Below are 20,383 nucleotides of genomic sequence, written 5' to 3'. Positions count from 1 at the left end.
ACACGACAAGATAGACTGAAAAATAATGAGATGACAAGGAATGAAACTAAAGAGAAGAAATATTATAAAACAACCCCAAGTTAGGTAGAAACAAATGGTCATAAACAAAGATAGGTAAGAAAATAGGTAACAGGGCGACAAATAAAGAGAAATGAAAGTAAGAGCAGGAAAATTATGCAGGAATCAAAAGTTAAGTAGAAGTCGATAAACAAACACACAGAGATGAGACAATAGATAGTGAAGATGGCGGGGCGAATGAAGAAATAAGTGGGGAAAAATAAAATATAATAAAGACTGAATAGGTAAGTGGAAATTATACTGAACTTAAAATAAAAAAAAAAAAATACATGGAAAAATTGTAAAATAATGAAAATTCGATTGGCATGAAGAAAATGGATATGAGAACAGAAAATGAAGATGAATAACAAATAAAAGAGCTAAAACTGACATGAAAAAGACAAAGCAGAGACAGAGATTTATAAACGGATACAAAGATGAAAAAAGTACAGACAGACGGATAGGATGGTTAATAGACAGACAGACAGACAGACATAAAAAAAAAAAGAAGTTGTTAGACATAAGACAGGAAGACAAAGGCACACACATACAAAGAAAGAAGTTTATATAATACATACAAATTAAATGAATGAATAGCTACATATTCTCTCTCTCTCTCTCTCTCTCTCTCTCTCTCTCTCTCTCTCTCTTATATGTAAAAGCGGCTGGCCAGTCACCAAAACAAAAACAAACAAACAAAAAAAAAAAATATATAAAGATGAAGAAAATGATAAACAAAATACAAAAGAGAGATAAAGAATAAGAAAGAAAAAAAACACGAATAAAAGAAAAAAAAAATAGAACAAGACCCCCCCATCACCATCACCACCACCACCACCACCACCAACAACAACAACGATGAGAAAAAAAAAAAAAAGATAAAAAACACGAAAATGCAAACGTCGTAATGAAAGACAGCCAGGTATGAGATCGTGAACAGCCTTATAATCCCTCCACGTCACGGCCATGAGGGGTGAGGGAGGGGAGGAGAGAGGGGAGGAAGGGAGAGGAGGGGCGAGGAGAGGAGGAAGAAGAAGGGGGGAGGGGTTAAAAGGGAGTGAAGGAAGGGCTTGTATAATCTTCCATCGCGATTATAAAGTAATTTTTCTTCGTTAAGTGTTGCAGTCTTAATCCTCTCACGCTTCACTTTTATTCTCCTTCTCTATTTCCTGTTTTTCCCGCCTTATCTTGATTCTTACGTTGACTTATTTGTTTTATTTCCTATTCCGTCTCAGAGTGTGTTCTTCTCTTCCTTTTCCCTTCTTTGTTGTTATTGTTTCTCTTTTCTTCTCTTGTTCCTTTTCCTCCAGCAAGTTTTTTTTATCCATTTTTATTCAATCATTCACTCCTTTACTTGTTTTATTTCCTATTCCCTCTCAGTGTGTGTTCTTATCTCCCTCTTCTCCCTCCTTGTTGTTATTGTTTCTGTTTTCTTCCTCTTGTTCCTTTTCCTCCTGCAACTTCTTCATCCTTTTTCCTTCAGTCGTTCACTCCTTCATTTGCTTTTATTCTCTATTCTCTCTTTCTCTCAGTGTCCCTCTCCTCTTTCTCGCTTTGTTGTTATTGTTTCTGCTGTCTTCCCTCCTCCTATTCCTTTTCCTCCTTTCACCAGTTCATTCACTCCTTTATCTTATTTTCTGCTATATTTTCCTTTTCTTTATCCATTTTGCTCTTCTTATCAACTTCTGCTCCAATCCATCAGGCTCTTTATTTCCTCCTCCTCCTCCTCCTCCTCTTCCTCTGCTGCTCTATCTGTCTCTATAAACCAACAACTTAACAACAAATAGTTTCCAGAGAGCCTTGTAAACATTTAAAGATTTGTTGCTGTTTGATTATCCCATGTGGTCCTGTTTCTCTTCCCTTTCTTTCCTCTCCCTCTCTTGTTTAATTTTCTTTTTTCGTCTTATTTCCTAGCAACAGTTTTCCAGTTTGTCTTACTGTATCATTTCATTGTTTTCTTATTTTTCTCTCTTCCTCCTCCTCTTTTTTTCTCTTCGTTTCCTTCATTTGCAATTGTCATTCATTGTATCATCTTCATCCATCCATTGATATATTTCTTTCTTCTTTTTTCTTCCTCCTCCTCGTTCTCCTTTTTTCCCTTCTTTTTCTCCTTTTCATAAACAAGCCTTCGATTTTGTCATCTTACTTGATCATTTAATATATTTGTTCTACTTTCCTCTTCTTTTTCTTCTCCCTTCTTTATTCTTCTTTTTCTTCTCTCTTCTTATTATTCTTCTCTTCTTCCTCTTCGCCTTCTTCATAAACAACAGTCTTAAATTTTATCATCCCACTCCGTCACTCAATAAATTCCTGCTTTCCTACTCCTCTCTTCCTCCTTCTGCTCCTTCGTACTGTGTTCTAACGACGCCTAAACCTTCCTGTCATAAATTGCAAGATTCAAGGACAACCACAGGAACATAACCCTAACTTCCTCTTTTCCGTTCCTTTCCTGCTTTTTTTCCCTCCATTTCCCATACTCCTGCTTCCTCTCCCTCATCTACCGTCCTCCTCTCATCCTCTACATTGTTGTCTTCCTCTCATCCATTCCTCCTTCTTATTTTCTAGTTCTCTTTTTCCTTGTTTCTCTCTTTAAGTTGCTTCGTATTACTATTTGTACGTGTCTTTTATCCTTCCCTTCCTTGGTTTTTTTTCCTTTTTTCTTTCACCGGTTTCTATTTTTTTTTTTATTTCATCAACTGCATTTCTGTTTTTCATTTCCTCTCCTTTGTAAATTCCATGTTCTGTCTTTGTAACCACGTTCATCTTGTTTTCTATCACTGCTTTTAATCTCTTCTTTTTCTTTTCTTTACTTTTTCCCCTTTCTCTTATTCTTGTACACTTTCTTCTGCCTTTCCTCTATTCCTTTATCCTTTCCTTCCATCATCACTTTCTATCTCTTTTCCTCCTAATTTTTGCACCGTTTCTCTTATTTTTCCCTTACTTTCCATCCCTTATTCCCTTCTCCCCCTTCAACTTTCCCGGCTATTATTGATCCTTACTCTTGCCGTTTATTTACTTCTTTCTCTTCTACACTTGTACTCTTTTTCTCCTCTTTTCCTTTATTTTTCGTCCTGTCCTGTTTCTTTCTTCCTCCCCGTTTCACCTTCTTCTCCATTATTGGTTCCTACCCTTGTCTCTTTACTTCATCCTATCCTTCCTGCTCCGATACCCTTTCCTCCCCCCACCTCTGCCTTCCCCCGCACCGCTCTAAACCTGCAACGTCAAGCTGGCTGAGACTAAAGCTGCTTGACAGAATGACGCCCAGTACGTTGCCACAGAAAACACAACGCCAGTAACTCGATCAGAGGAGGGGCGCTACTGGTGACGTTTGGGTTGGGTTGGGTTGGGTTTGGGTTTGGGTTTGGGTTTAATGTGGCTTGGTTTGGTGATGTGATGTTATGCTTAGTTTGTTTAGGTTAGGTTAGGTTTGGTTGGGTTTTGTTAAGCTATTGTTTGATTTAGAGTGGTTACGTTAGGTTAGGCTATGTTATCTTGGGTTGGTTCGGTGTGGTTAGGTTAGATTTGGGTTATGCTATGCTATGTTATGTTTGGTGGGGTTGTTATGTCATATGTTAGGCTTCTTTGATTTGGTTTGGTTTGGTTAGGTTAGGTTAGGTTAGATTTCACTTGGGTTGTATTATGTTATGTTATGTTTGGTTAGGTTAGGTTACACTGGATAAAAAGTTACTAGCTGAGATGAGATGCAAGTTGGGTGACAAGAAGGTAACTAGCTGAGAGTGACTGGATAAGTGGACGGATGGATGACTGCTTGAGTGAGATGGCTGAGTAGATGACTTGTTGGCTGAGTGGCTGGATAATTTTTTGCTGGTTGGCTGGTTAGCTAAATGACTAAATGAATGGATGAGTGGCTGATTGACTGATTGGAGGAATGGTTGGTTCGTTGACTGATTGACTACCTACAATATGGCTGACTGATTAGCAGAGGGCCATCTCATAGAAGCCTCCCTGATTAAGTGACTGGCTGGATGACTGGTTGAATGAGTGACTGGCTGGATGAGTGGCTGAGTAGCTGAGTGACTATCTGATTGAGTAGCTGAGTGGCTTGCTGAATGACTGACAGGATGGTAAATACGAGAGCAGAATAGGCTGGCTGAGTGACTGACTGCTTGACTAAGTGGATAACTGACTAATCTACTCTGTGGCCGATTTGTTTGCTGGCTGAAAGACTGAATGGCTAAATGGCTTACTGGCATGAAAGACTGAATGACTGAGCTGAGTAAGAGTGGCTGGCTTGCTGGCTTGCTGGTTGTGTGCGTGACTGAATGATTGAATAACGCCCCCAAAAAATACCTCGTGTATGTCTGAAGGCTTTTTTTTTCCTCAGCTTTCATCACCTTCCTACATTATAATAACTGAGCAGAGTGACAGAGTGGCTGGCGGAACACCTGCGCTCACGGCCACCTGGATTTCCCGCGCTGCTTGGCTAAACTTGGCTTGGTTTGGCTTGGCTTGGCGGTAGATCAACACTGCGCACTTAGTCGTTGCCATAAACCAGACTATCTTTCAAGGCTGCCAGATGATGCTTCCTTGACTTCTTCTCCTTGACTTCTCGTCCCATCATTTTCTCCCCTTCCTCCCGCGACCCCCCTCCAAAGCCAAGACGTGACGATATGTCGGGGTCCCCACACACGCAGGCGCCTCTGTACTGCGCTACCACTCGCCACAAGTTACGTATCGTCTCCCTTCCACCCTCTGAGTCTCCGCCGAGGTCAAAGGGAGAAAATTTTGAAGTCAATCTTTTTCCTTGCCTTTTAATTTGCAGCGTCATCGTGATATGGTGTTTTGGTGCTCTGAGAGGAGGAGGAGGAGGAGGAGGAGGAGGAGGAGGAGGAGGAGGAGGAGGAGGAGGAGGAGGAGGAGGAAGGTGGGTCGACAAGCAGGTAGATGTAATTATGATCAATAGGTATCTTGGTAGATTACGAAAGGTGGGGTCTCTCTCTCTCTCTCTCTCTCTCTCTCACACACACACACACACACACACACACACACACACACACACACACACCCTAACCTTGAGGAAAACTAAAGGGGCCCTAATCCTCCACAAGACTACGGGATCTGCTTTGTTGTGTGCATTTGGCCGTGACTCAGATGGCGTGAGGTGCAAAAACCCATACATCAAGTGTCTTAGTAGTGGCGAAGGTCAGCATGGAGGGGTAATGGTAGTCCTTCCCTGTACTTCCACCTTTACCTGCGTCACCTGCGTCTCATTTACAATCCCCCTTCCATTACCTGCCCCACCCACTTAGCCCCGTCTTCTAGAATTCTCGCCTTTACTACCGCCATCAACCTCATCCCTTCCATTATCTGTCCATCTATCTCCTTTGTCTTCCATCTTTTCCACTGTCTTAGAAATCAAGTAGTTTTCTATTCTCCCATAATCCTTCTTTGTTGACGTTCAGTGTTTTAAAGGATATTTGCAAGTGTACAAGGAAGAGGAATAAGAGAGAATAGCAGGTTAATGTTGTTGTTGTTTTTTTTTCATGAGACTTTGTACAAATTAGATTCTTAAAAGATCGTAGGTGATTATAGTGGAAAATTATGACATGACAGTGAAAGGGTTAAGATGTACCTGTTATCTTAATTTCGTTTTATAAATTCTTAGGACTGATATTCTCGAGAGCAGAAGATTTAAAGGTGATGGGAAAAAGGTTAAAGTGGCTATTAATCCCTTCAGTACTGGGACGCATTTTTACCATTGGTTTTGGGTATGATTAGACGATTTTATTTACACTAGGAAGGGTCTATGGAGGTCAGAAGATTAATGGTCCAGAGTCTTTGTTATTTAGATCCCCACATGAGTTTCTGAAGCTGTATAAAATCACCTAATAGTAACCAGAATGAATATGAAGACGTGACATGGTACTGAAGGGGTTAAACTGTGTGTGTTCTAGAGTACATATACATTTAAGCTCCACGACCAATAGATTTTTCACGAGATTGGAGGAGTTTGAAATCTTAACAACGTCTTGGCAGCGTGACTCATAACAGTGGTGGGCGTTGACGTGAAGGTACTGACTGCTGGCCTGACTCACGATGCTGTGTTAGACTCGACTTAAGGAGGCAGGGAGAGACAAAGCACAGAGGAAGTGGATGTGCAAGGTTATTTTGATTCTGACCATGACTGACTGAACCTCGCACTCAAATCCCCCAACTCTCTTATATTTCTCATGGTCTCTTTCTTTTCCCCTGGTGTGAATATGGTACACCTTTTTATGCTCAGCTTCCTCAACGCCCTCCTTTTAATTATGTTTTAAGTAGAGTACGTAAGTCAAAGATGCTCACGAATTTCATCATAGAGTATAAAGGTTTAGATTAACATGCTGATCCTTCTCGCTCACTCACTCATTACTCATATTTGTCCCTCTCATTTACTCACTCTCACTCACTTATCATGTCTGTCCCCGCCATTCACTCACTCAATTAATACTTATACTAGTCCCTCTCATTTACTCACTCTTACTATGACTCACTCACTCATTTATCATGCCTGTCCCTATTATTCACTCACTCACTCGCCATACCTATTACTCTCACTCACTCACTCATTCACTCCTTAACCACATTTGTCTCGTGCAGTCAGCCTCTCTTTCTCACTCACTAACTTTCAATCTGATGTCTTTTATTACTTCTTCCTCTACTCATTCTCTCCATCTGCGCGTCACTTTCCCTTACTTCTCCTCCCTTGAACATTTAGCGTTTCCTCTCAACAGACTCAGCTAAGGTAAAAGTGGCAATGGTTATGATTTATATACAACGTGCTGATCGGGTGACTACATGAACTGAACAAAGTGTATAGGTATGTAAATCTCAGTCTACAATCTCTCTCTCTCTTCTCTTCCATCGCGTTAGTCTTTCTTTCTCCTTATCTTATCTCTGTCTCTCCTACTGCACCTGTTCCTCTAGTCCCTCCCCTCCCTCTCTTTCTCCTCCTGGGACTGCCACGTGTGAGCCTGATGTGTTCTTGTAGCTTTCCTTATCTTATTTTAATTTTTTGTGTTGTCATTCTCTCACTCTTTATCTATTTATCAATTTTATTTACTATTTTTTATATTATTTTCAAGTTTTTCATTTGGGAAAGATTTTGTCGATAAACCATAATTCTCTCTCTCTCTCTCTCTCTCTCTCTCTCTCTCTCTCTCTCTCTCTCTCTCTCTGTCTGTCTCTCAACTCACAGCTACAAAAGGTCCATAAGTTGCAATACTCGTCCTCTCTTTAGGTCTAATTTCAAGGTGACGGAGATAATAAACCAGATCTTCACGGTTGTCCTTCCCTCCCTTCCAGTAGTAACGCTGGATACATGTTAAACTATTACCGGCCTCATAAAACATGACGAGCGTCCGCCAGAGCGTGTTAAAAGTGGTCGAGAAAAGACGCCGAAACTAATGTGATTGTGGTACCGGAATAATAAGTGACTGGAGTGACCCGCGCGTTCCCAAACTACTGTGAGTCTTATTTTTCGTCACTAATAGCAGGAAATACATGATAGCGTAGGGAGAGAGAGAGGGACACACACACACACACACACACACGGAGACAAAGACAAGAAAGGCCTATAATTGCTTCACGACAGGAAGAGCTCGAGGTTCAGTCCAAGGTGAAAATCTGTTTATGTGATTGCAGGACTGTTTATCACCTGCATGCGTATTAACAAGAGGCGGACATGTTGCGTCGCCAGGGAGGTAGTGAGACCATGCTTAACCCCTCCAGTACTGGGACGTATTTCTACCTTGATTTTGGTGTATGATTAGACCATTTTATTGATATTAGCAAGGGTCTATGGGGTCAAAAAATTAATGCCCAGAGTCTTCACTATTCTAATCCCCACATAAGTTTCTGAAGCTGTATAAAATCATTAAATAGTAACCACAATGAATATGAAAACTAGTCCTGGTGTTGAAAGGCTTAAGTTTGCGCAGCGTATCATTTGCTTGTCCTTACCTCGTGGCCATTAGTCAGTCCGCATGGCCGAGGCTAATAAAAAGTTGTTACCGCAAATAAACTGAAGTGTATCGTACGTGTTATGCTGTCGTGAAAGTTGAGTGAGGAGGTCTAAATCACCAGGTTATCATAAGTCGGTGGCTGCTAGTGTGTGTGGCCTCGCTGGGAGACACGGGTGGTGGCTAACGTGGCTATTAAACGTGGTGTGTTGACGAGATTGTATAAATTGAAGCCTCTGGACGCACCCTGATACGTGAAGAGGTGCGACGTGGGGAAGCTCGTGTGGGGCCTCGTGGGACTGGCAGCGTGTTTGGCTGGGGAAAAAAAAAGGAAGACAAGGCATAGTTCCTGTTGTGGTTTGTAGAGAAAAAGTTTACTATGATATCTAAAGATGCTCATTATTTTTTCCTTCCTTCCATCATTCCGAACAAGAAAATTACCAGCTTAGAAATGTTTATTTACTTTGTACACATTATCATTATTATTATTATTATTGTTAGTAGTAGTAGTAGTAGTAGTAGTAATTGCAGGAGGAGGAGGAGGAGGAGGAGGAGGAGGAGGAGGAGGAGGAGGAGGAGGAGGAGGAGGAGGAGGAGGACACACACACACACACACACACACACACACACACACACACACACACACACACACACACATCCGGTGGCCCAGTGGTTAGAGCGCTGGCTTCACAAGCCAGAGGACCAGAGTTCGATTCCCCGGCCGGGTGGAGATATTTGGGTGTGTCTCCTTTCACGTGAAGCCCCTGTTCACCTAGCAGTGAGTAGGTACGGGATGTAAATCGAGGAGTTGTGACCTTGTTGTCCCGGTGTGTGGTGTGTGCCTGGTCTCAGGCCTATCCGAAGATCGGAAATAATGAGCTCTGAGCTCGTTCCGTAGGGTAACGTCTGGCTGTCTCGTCAGAGACTGCAGCAGATCAAACACACACACACACACACTCTGTGTGTGTGTGTGTGTGTGTGTGTGTGTGTGTGTGTGTGTGTGTGTGTGTGTGTGTGTGTGTGTGTGTAATTCACCTCGGTCATCTGCTGGTCACCCAGCCAGTCTTCCCCATTGCGGAGCGAGCTCAGAGCTCATAGACCGATCTTCGGGTAGGACTGAGACCACAACACACTCCACACACCGGGAAAGCGAGTTACATCCCGTACCTATTTACTGCTAAGTGAACAGGGGCTACACATTAAGAGGCTTGCCCATTTGCCTCGCCGCTTACCGGGACTCGAACCCGGCCCTCTCGGTTGTGAGTCGAGCGTGCTAAGTGTGTGTGTGTGTGTGTGTGTGTGTGTGTGTGTGTGTGTGTGTGTGTGTGTGTGTGTGTTTTGATTCACACTTATCCTCTACATCACTTGCTAATCTGAGTGAAAACTTCGGGACCAGTTTTCTTCCCCCACGTTTTCGTTCAAAGCAGGAATACTTCAATGAAAGCACAGATCAAACACTACACAAAGGAAGTGTGAAACAGCGCAATAAATGAAGCAGAGCGAGAAAATAAGAAATAAGAAAACTGCCATTACAAAAAGATAGAGAAAAAGAGGAAGAATCATAACATAGGAAGATAAGCAGTAAAATAATAGGAAAAGAAGGGAAATAGGAAAAGAAAGTGAGAAAGGCCACTGAGAGAGAGAGAGAGAGAGAGAGAGAGAGAGAGAGAGAGAGAGAGAGAAAATGCATGGAAAAACCTACCTACCTAGCAAATCAAACCGGTATGAGACGCTACACTCTTTCCTAACACTCCCTCCCTCCCTCCCTCCCTCGCTCCTCTTCCTCCTCTTACTACCACTACGACTTCTGTAACTTCCCCAAGCCTGAGGGGAAGGTTGGGCAGCCTGGCAGAGTGAGTTGATGGGTGGGTGGAATGAGAAAAACAGTGTAGTACCTGGGAGGAAAACACGTGCACAAGTGGTGGTGGTGGTGGTGGTGGTGGTGGTGGTGGGTAAAGGTGAGGAGAGAAAAAAAACAATGGCGGAAAAGCAAAAAAAAAAAAACACGAAACAGGTTAGTTAGTTAGGATACGTAACTTACATGCTTACTAAAGACAAGGGAAGAAAATGTAGGTTAGTTTCGATGTGGTGTAAGTGGGCAGGTAAATAAAGGGAGTTACGAAAAAGACAAAGAAGAAGAAGAAGAAGAAGAAGAAGAAGAAGAAGAAGAAGAAGAAGAAGAAGAAGAAGAAGAAGAAGAAGAAGAAGAAGAAGAAGAAGAAGAAGAAGAAGAAGAAGAAGAAGAAGAAGAAGAAGAAGAAGAAGAAGAAGAAGAAGAAGAAGAAGAAGAAGAAGAAGAAGAAGAAGAAGAAGAAGAAGAAGAAGAAGAAGAAGAAGAAGAAGAAGAAGAAGAAGAAGAAGAAGAAGAAGAAGAAGAAGAAGAAGAAGAAGAAGAAAAATCGATAATAAATGACGTATATATTGTTTACTCATAAACCGGGCACTCAGATGTGAAAAAGAGTGAAAAAAGGGAAATATGTTTTGGATATGAAAGGAAAGGGTCAGAGTTAATAAAATGTTCACAAGTAGGAGAGGCAGAAAATGGCATCTTGTATTATTGTGTGCAATTTTTACTATTTAGTTTATATAACTATTTTACTATTTTGTATTGGGCATTGCATTTCTCATGTACTAATATTATGTCAAAGATAGTTCTCGGCAACTCACCATGAACTTTTGGCTATTCACTATATATATACCTTTGCAATATTAATTTGTAAATAAAAAAAAAATTAAGAGGAAAAGAGACAAAAACGAAGGAAATGTCTGAAAATATTTGCAGAGAGAGAGAGAGAGAGAGAGAGAGAGAGAGAGAGAGAGAGAGAGAGAGAGAGAGAGAGAGAGCACAGTAATAATAAACAAAACAAGATAAGAGGAAAGAAGGAAAAGGAGGGAGAGGAGGAGGGAGGGAAGATAATCACTAAATTGTCTGACATTAAAAGGCCTTGGGTGTGAAACTGACCTTCAAAATGATACTGATAATTTTTTTACTACTAACTGCTTCGTGCTTCTATCCCTCCTTCTTCAACAACAACAACAACAACAACAACAACAACAACAACAACACAAATAGCATAAACTAATACTATTGTTACTTTGATTGCTGCTGCTACTACTACTACTACTACTACTACTACTACTACTACTACTACTACTACTACTACTACTACTACTACTACTACTATTCTCATCATCGTCATTTTCCAACCTCACTTTTTTCCTCCTCCAGCTCCTGCTCCTCCTCCCCCTCCTCTTCCTCCTCCTCCTCCCCCTCCTTATCATAATTTGTGTTTTGATTTTTCTTAGGAGGTGAGGGGAGTGGAGGGAGGGAGGAGGAGGGAGGAGGGAGGAAGGAAGGGAGGAGGATGGAGGAAGGGAGGTAGGAGGAGGACTCCAATAATTCTCACACTGGACTGCAATGTTGCTGAGGAAGTTGGGAAGTTTCAAGGACTCGTAAGGTGTGTGTGTGTGTGTGTGTGTGTGTGTGTGACGCATACTAAAAGTTGCCTTCTTTATTCATCACTTGAATATTTCCACTTTTAAAGTTGATTCTCTCTCTCTCTCTCTCTCTCTCTCTCTCTCTCTCTCTCTCTCTCTCTCTCTCTCTCTCACTCGATAACATCTTCCACTTCGCTACATTTTTTCTTCACCCTCACATTCTTTCCTTCTCTCCATTACATTTTCCTGTTCACATTCATCCCTTGCCTGTGCATGTGCGCTTCCGGTAATTTTCTTCTTATGTCCTATTATTCCCCCATGCAACATTTGACATCTATTGATCTATATTTCCATTTAGAATCGTGTATTCTTCCCTCTTTAGTTAATTTTGGGAGGAAACTTGTCCTCCCACTTGTCTTCAGAGTTCAAGCCGTCAAACAACAGAGTCTCGTGGTGAACCCAGTGTACTACTGAAGTTCACGTGTGTCTCGCCTCAGTACACCATGTCCTGCCTCTCACTGGCTATCCTAGGCGTCCTTTACGTGCACTATTTTCACAAATATGAAATTATGACGCGTTTGTGAACTGTTCCAGCTAATTTCCATGGAATTTTAGTTTTAATCTGTGGAAAGCTAAGAGGACTTATTCTCAGACAATTGAAAAAAAAATTGCTCTTGTGACCTTCATGGTCGGAGAACATTCGCGTTGAGTAACAGACTCAGCGGTTCTGGCTATAAAAGGCGGAGCAGATCCTTCCCGACACCAGAAGCAGTTCTTTCGCTCCACACGGCTGAATCTTCCTTCACTCGGCATCATGAGAGCTGTAAGTCCTCTACCTCGCTGTCGTGGCTCGAAACTCCCTCATTCTAACACGCCAACTCTCTCTCTCACTGACACAATCTTACAGGTACTCATAATGTCTCTTCCTACAGCTGACCCTCGTACTGATGGTGGCCGTGGCCCTGACGGCACTGGTGGTGGTGCAAGCCATGCCAGAACCCTTCCCTGAACCAGACCCCGAGGCCTTCCCTGACCCCGAGGCTTTCGCTGACCCCGAGGCTTTCGCTGATCCAGGACACAGATATGGAGGTAGAAGAGGTGGATACGGTGGTGGATACCGCAGAGGTGGATACAGTGGAGGATACAGCAGGGGTGGATACGGCAGAGGCCGTTATCATGGTTAGTGAGAGGCACACGCCCGACACCACGCGGAAGGAAGCAGGCGAGCGTAAACCATCTTCTGGCCAACACAGGGGATCAAGTGCTGCCGCTGCCGCCGTCGTACATGCTCCTTTCCCTGAGTCCTAAGTTGTCTTGAACCGACCACGCTTCACTACGTCGGTCAATGAGATAGATCTTGCCACGAGTTTTTTGCTATGTAACCGTTCCCTTAAATACATCCCTGCTGATCAGCTACACAACCTTTGGCAGATTTCACTTTATTTGACCTAAAAACTGTTCAAAATAAACTTCTTATTATCATCGATCTTTATTTGCCCTGAATGACCATGTCTGTATGGTGCGAGGCGAGAACAACATAAGGAATCCTGCAGGCATTGGTTAACCACTCTAGGTAATCAGCTACTGCTACTACTACTACTACTACTACTACTACTACTACTACTACAACAACTACTACTACTGCTACTACTACTACTACTGGTACTTATAGTACTAATACCAGTAATAATGACCATTAAATAGTTATAGTAGTAGTAGTAGTAGTAGTAGTAGTAGTAGTAGTAGTAGTAGTAGTAGTAGTAGTAATAATAATAATAATAATAATAATAATAATAATAATAATAATAATAATAATAATGATGATGATGATGATGATGATGATGATGATGATGATGATGATGATAATGATGATAATAATAATAATAATAACAATAATAATAATAATAAAAATAATAATAACAATAATAATAATAATAATAATAATAATAATAATAATAATAATAATAATAATAATAATAATAATAATAATAATAATAATAATAATAATAATAATAATAATAATAATAATAATAATAACGACAATAATAATGATAATATCATCAAAATCACACACCACTTACACTGCTGTTGCTGCTGTAGCAACTGCTATTACCTGTACCACCACCACAACCACCGTCACAACAGCAATACGCGTAACAGCAACAGCAACAAGAACCACAAGATCAAAAATAACTTAAAAAAACAGCTAATACTATTACTATGCTGAAGCAGCAACAGCAGCAGAAGAACTCAGCGAGTAAGAAATGTGACACTGATATGTAATTTTCATAAAATTGCAATTCTAATCAATGTTTGTGAGTGAAATTGTGATTGCAGTATTCCTATTAACATTACATCCAAGATTTTGGATGATGATAATTCTTAACACATCACAGTAATACAGAGTGTGTGTATCTGCCACCCAATGCTCTTAAGAGGAGGAAGGACAGAGACAGGAATATATATATATATATATATATATATATATATATATATATATATATATATATATATATATATATATATATATATATATATATATATACACATTAACTTCTGCAACATTCGCGGTCTTAGATCTCATTTTCAGTCTGTGGAACACCACCTCTCCTCTACTAAACCATATATTCTTTTCCTCACCGAAACACAGCTGTCTGAGGCAACTAACAGTAGCCACTTCTCTGTTCCCTCCTACTTTCTCTATTTTCATTTTCGTTCTAAAGCTGGATGTTGCGTCTATGTGCGCAGCGACTTAACTTGCTGTTGTGCCCACGCTCTTGAGTCTTCCGAGTTTTCCACCATCTGGCTCACACTCAACAGTCACTCTCGAACTAAATTTGTCTGTGCTGTGTATCTCTTCCCTAACTTCTCTGACTATAGTAAATTCTTTGACAATTCAACTTCTAAAGTGGAGCACATTCTTTCCCTCTACCCTTTAGCGGAGACTTCCATCCTTTGAGATTTCAATGTTCACCACCAGCTTTGACTTTCCTCTTCCTTCACTGACCATCCTGGTGAACTAGCCTTCAACTCTGCTATCCTCCATGATCTAGAGCAACTGGTGCAACACATTACTCGTATTCCTGACCGTCTTGGAGACACGCTCAGCATTTTTTTTATCTCTTTCTCACCTCTAATCCTTCTGTTTACAATGTCACCCTATCTTCTCCGTTGGGCTCCTCCGATAAATCTCATTTCTGTATCTTGTCCTATTACTCCAATCCCTCTCCAGGATCCCCCTAAGCGGAGGTGCCTCTAGCGTTTTGCCTCTGCTAGTTGGGGGAACCTGATGAGGTATTATGCTGATTTTCCTCCTCCCTCTGACTATTTCATGTCTTCAATCAAAATTCTTCGTAATGATGTTTTCCATGTCCTCTTTGGCCTAAACCCTCAAAAAGCATATGGACCTGATGGGGTCCCTCCTATTGTTCTCAAAAACTGTGCTTCCGTGCTTGCACCTTGTCTGGCCAAACTCTTTCAACTATGCCTATCGACTTCTACCTTTCTTTCTTGCTGGGAGTTTGCCTACATTCAGCCTGTTCCTAAAAAGGGAGACCGTTCTAATCCCATAGTTTTTTAATCTATGGTCAATAGGAAGATTCTTAAACATCTATCACTTCACAATCTTCTATCTGATCGCCAGTATGGTTTCCGTCAAGGTAGCTCTACTGGTGATCTGGCTTTCCTTACCGAAATCTCTTTTGATAGTCTGGCAAAAAGCTTTGATTTCCAAACTGCCCTCCTACGGCTTCTATCCTTCCCTCTGCAACTTTATTTCAAGTTTCCTTTCCGACTGTTTTATTGCTGCCGTGGTAGACGGCCACTGTTCTTCTAAATTTATTATCAGTGGTTTTCCTCAGGGCTCTGTCCTATCACCCACTCTTTCTATTATTTATTAATGACCTCCTTAACCAAACTTCTTGCCCTACCCACTCCTACGCTGATGATACCACCCTACATCTTTTCACGTCCTTTCGGAGACGACCAACCCTTCAGGAAATCAACAGATCATGAAGAGACGCCACAGAACGCCTGCTGACTGAGGCACAGAAAACTTAGTTAACCAGTAATTTCAATCATTCATACCTTTCACTGGTAAACTCTGGAACTCCCTGCCTGCTTCTGTATTTCCATCTTCCTACGACTTCACTTCTTCTGAGAGAGAGTGTCGAGAAATTTGTCCCTGAATTTTGACTAATGCTATTGATTCTTTTATGGAGACTACAATTCCAGTGGGCTTTTTTTTTTCTTTTTTGTTTTTAATAATATTCATGTTTTTGCCCTTGGTAGTTTTTCTTTTTATTATATATATATATATATATATATATATATATATATATATATATATATATTCTTCCTATTACATATATATATATATATATATATATATATATATATATATATATATATATATATATATATATATATATATATATATATATATATATATATATATATATATATATATATATATATATATATATATATATATATATATATATATATATATATATATATATATATATATATATATATATATATATATATATATATATATATATATATATATATATATATATATATACACACACACACACACACACACACACACACACACACACACACACACACACACACACACATACACACACACACACACACCTCCCTCATCAACGTTTTATAATTATTAATTCTCCTCTGCTTCTATGTGCAAATAGCCTATTATAATCTTCAGGACTATATATATCTTTAGTAGTGTTCTTCCTTACTATCATCAGCATCATTACTCTCCTATCATTACTGTCCTATTTTATTTATTTATTTATTTTTATTATTCCTATGCTGCGTAACTTCCCTCTCAATCACTTAATTCATGACGAGGCCGCAGGGTTTGTTCCATCAGACAGTTGTAAAGAATAAACACGAGATGACATGTATATAAGATTTTTACGTGTATAGGAATACGAAAATATATCATCTTTTTTGGTACATGTTTGTCCAGAATCAGCACTAATCTCTAGCTTCGTGTCGCGTCTCACTGGCTAGAGCTCCTCGTGCTGATTATTTTGAAATCCACATGATAGTATGCGTCGCAAATTAATGACAACAATGTCAGCGTTTCTTAGAAATAAATTAGCTTCCTTTTAGACGCTGTCATATTCACTGGTTTGATTAGCTGTGGAACACTCTCCCACTCGGCATCATGCGAGCTGTGAGTATCTTTCCCTCTCTCTCTCTGGCAAGTATAGAGTCTCTCCTTGGCACACCTGAGCCCTTCCACAATCATGTAGTGACCAATGTTTTCCGAGCATCGTTACTCGTTGGGTACAAGACACCGAGCACACTTGAAACATTTCATGAAAGGCATTTCCTCTTCATCATGACGCCAGTATTCATTATTTGTTCTTCGTCACCAAACGTTGCCTGCTGTTACGGAGGTCCAACATATAGACTATATAGACACGTTTCTCCTTGTTTTGTGGATAAGGAAAACTTTGTCCCTATTATATCTTTTGTAAAATTTTTACCCAGTTTAGGGTCCGCTTTCCCTGTAGTTTTGCTACTGGGTGAAGACTGCATTGTGTGTGTGTGTGTGTGTGTGTGTGTGTGTGTGTGTGTGTGTGTGTGTGTGTGTGTGTGTGTGTGTGTGTGTGTGTGTGTGTGTGTGTGTGTGTGTGTCATTCACCACGGTCGCCTGTTGGTCACCCAGCCAGTCTTCCCCATTACGGAGCGAGCTCAGAGCTCATAGACCGATCTTCGGGTAGGACTGAGACCACAACACACTCCACACACCGGGAAAGCGAGGCCACAACCCCTCAAGTTACATCCCGTACCTTTTTACTGCTAGGTGAACAGAGGCTACACATTAAGAGGCTTGCCCATTTGCTTCGCCGCCTCCGGGACTCGAACCCGGCCCTCCCGATTGTGAGTCGAGCGTGCTAACCACTACACTACACGGTGTGATGTGTGTGTGTGTGTGTGTGTGTGTGTGTGTGTGTGTGTGTGTGTGTGTGTGTGTGTGTGTGTGTGTGTGTGTGTGTGTGTGTGTGTGTGTGTGATTCACCTCGGTCGTGTGCTGGTCACCCAGCCAGTCTTCCCATTACGGAGCGAGCTCAGAGCTCATAGACCGATGTGTGTGTGTGTGTGTGTGTGTGTGTGTGTGTGTGTGTGTGTGTGTGTGTGTGTGTGTGTGTGTGTGTGTGTGTGTGTGTGTGTGTGTGTGTGTGTGTGTGTGTGTTTACTACGACCATAAGCATCTGGAGTGTATTTTTGCCTTCTTAACTGAGAACACTTGCGCAGTGAGGAAGGTAGTACAGGTGCTTCTACTCTCTCCAATGCCAAATGACGGATCTCAGAGAAACTTTACCGCCTCTCCCGCAGCTGACCCTCCTGCTGGTGGTGGCCGTGGCCCTGACGGCGCTGGTGGTGGTGCAGGCCATGCCAGAGCCCTTCCCCGACCCTGAGGCCCTCGCCGATCCTGATCCTTCTGCGAGCTTTGGCCGCGGAGGTGGATATGGCTTCGGACGTGGGTATGGCTATGGAGGCTATGGTCGCGGTTATGGCTACCGTGGTCGCGGTTATTACTGGTAACGTCCTGGGCACCGATATCATGGTGGGCGAGACGGTGCCAGGAACACAGTGGCATCGCCGACCCTCTGCTTGCTGCTACAAGAGCGCCTTCAAGTAATCCGCGACCATACGTTTGAAACAACACCGTCACAAAATATTTCTCTTTTGTCTATAAAATCAAAATAAATATTGCAAGTATACACCGTTTCTCCATTCCCAGGCGCATCCAAAACAACAAAAGTAAAAATAACTGAACCCTTCAAGGATCAAAGCTCCTCTAATCCAGGCCAGTAGTAGTAACAACGAGACGAGGATCTGTGTCACAGCTAGTAAGCCAAACACGCACAACGATAGTTGCTGCTGGATAAGCTGATCTATAAGCCATCTATCTTGCCTTCTTTCTTTATTAGAAGAAACAGTTTTTTCTCCCCTCTATCTTTATAGAGGAAGGCCACTGGCTAAGAGCTACAAAGTGTAAAAAAAATCACTGAGCGTGTCACTTCCTACAGAGAGATCACAACAGATCATCCAAATCTACAGAATAAGCGTTTTGAAACCTCCCTCATGAAAGATTTCAAATCATAAGAAGGGAAAAATACAGAAGTAAGAAGAATTCCTGAATATACCAAAGAAAGGTATGCATGATTGAGAATAGTGGTTAACTTTTGCAATAGAGGGGTGAACAGAATAGGTGTGAGAGAAAAACAGAAAATCTTGTGGAGCAATGCAGCAGGAGGATGGGGTTGGGAAGACACCTACATAGCAGATCGCGATCGGTCCCATTGGGACAGATCGCGATCTGCTATGTAGGTGCCTTCAACCGCCAGATGGGTTAATTATTTCACAGCAAGTTGGTCAACTGGAACGTACTTTTCTGCACGTTTTGTAAATATTAAATGGTTTAATAAAATAGTTATAATCTTTCTAAGAATGTACTCGTGGCATGTAAGCTAAAAAAGTGGAAATGTTTATATAATGTCGAGCGCTCTTCTTTCCCATCTCCATTTCTGGGACAAAAAATAGAAAAGATCATTAATAGGTAAAGCGTAGTCTTAATGCCTTTTTCTTTCCATAAAAATTAATATAAATTATATTCATACAGAAAATCACAACAATTAATAGTCTTAAGAAATTAACAGTATAGAGGATATTGTCTGACATGCACCGAGATTGTTCTATCGAAACGTAAACAAATCTAGCGTGTTAAGAGCCATCGCCACACTCGCTACACAACGACTTCACTATGGATAACACTATGGATATTAGTGAGGATGAACTTAGAAAATGGACAGTGCCAACTCTGAGAAACTTTCTGAGATCAAAAGGCATACCAAGTTCGCTTGTTGTGATTCAGTTAGGAAAATTCGGTTTCGGTAATGTTGGCCAGGTTATTTCGGCACAGACTCCGAAAATTGTTTTTTTTATAAATGCTACTCAGTGATATTTGCTCTACGCTTTTTGAGTGGAGCATTATCCTATGCAGAAACTCTGACAATTTAGTGATAAGGTATATATGTACTATTAGACTTACAAAAAATATTTTGATGGGACACTGGTACATCCATACTTTGCACCATTAGGAATATATATTTGCATATTTTTATGTCATTTTCAATCAGACACATAGATAAATAACCAAACGTTTATATTATGAGGTAGGTAGGCATGAATATCAGTATATATATTTTTTTGATAGGGCTTCCACAAGAGCGACAGTTCGGCGCGATAGGCAAGACCAACTTGTGAATTAAACCAGCTGGCGAACAATGAAAACTACACAGATAGCGATTGGTGCCAAAGGAAGTTCAGAAGAGCATTTGACATGAAAACGATAATAGAAGACAGCAAGAGAAGCAACATTGTGGTGATGGGAGAGAGAGGTTGAAGACAGTCAGGTAGAGAATCGTTAGTTGATCAAAAGTTAAAACAAAATGCTTTATATTTCATAGTAGCCAGAAGAACGGTGAGAATAGAACCTCTCTCATCCATGTGAAGTGTGTTTCTGGAAAGGATCCTGTACGGAGTTAGCATATGAGTTAGAAAGTGCAAAAAATAAAATAAATAGATAAATAAATAAAATAGAATAAAATAAAATAAAATAAATAAATAAGTGATAATGTCAGTGAAGTTTTCCACTGACATTATCAATAAAGGGTATAGAGAGAGGATGTTCAGTGTAAAAGAAAGGAACAGTTATGTCACTGGAAAGGATAGAAATCTGGAAAGTTGTGTGGAGCTAATAGATAGAGGAATTAAATTTGTAAGCGTTGAAAAAATCATTTGCACTGCTAGTAGCAAATTTTGAGAGATCAGAAATCAGGCACTGTATGATTTCCTTGCACGAACTGTTGATGTCG

At 40.9% G+C, this 20,383-nt stretch overlaps 2 protein-coding genes across 2 annotated transcripts in view; one reads left to right on the top strand and one right to left on the bottom strand.

Annotated features, from left to right (window-relative positions):
* Positions 1 to 20,383, bottom strand: part of LOC123498850 (mannose-6-phosphate isomerase-like) — a 114,322-nt gene that overhangs the window by 64,681 nt on the left and 29,258 nt on the right. The window lies entirely within an intron of this gene.
* LOC123498856 (nucleolar protein 3-like) lies at positions 12,120 to 12,938 on the top strand. The gene is made up of 2 exons (XM_045246335.1): positions 12,120 to 12,279; positions 12,389 to 12,938. The coding sequence occupies exons 1-2, from the start codon at positions 12,271 to 12,273 to the stop codon at positions 12,638 to 12,640; spliced, it is 261 nt and encodes an 86-aa protein (XP_045102270.1). The 5' UTR covers positions 12,120 to 12,270; the 3' UTR covers positions 12,641 to 12,938.

Source organism: Portunus trituberculatus, chromosome 48, assembly GCF_017591435.1.
Source record: "Portunus trituberculatus isolate SZX2019 chromosome 48, ASM1759143v1, whole genome shotgun sequence".
Classification (NCBI taxonomy): Eukaryota; Metazoa; Arthropoda; class Malacostraca; order Decapoda; family Portunidae; genus Portunus; species Portunus trituberculatus.
This window is presented reverse-complemented; position numbering and strand designations above follow the sequence as displayed.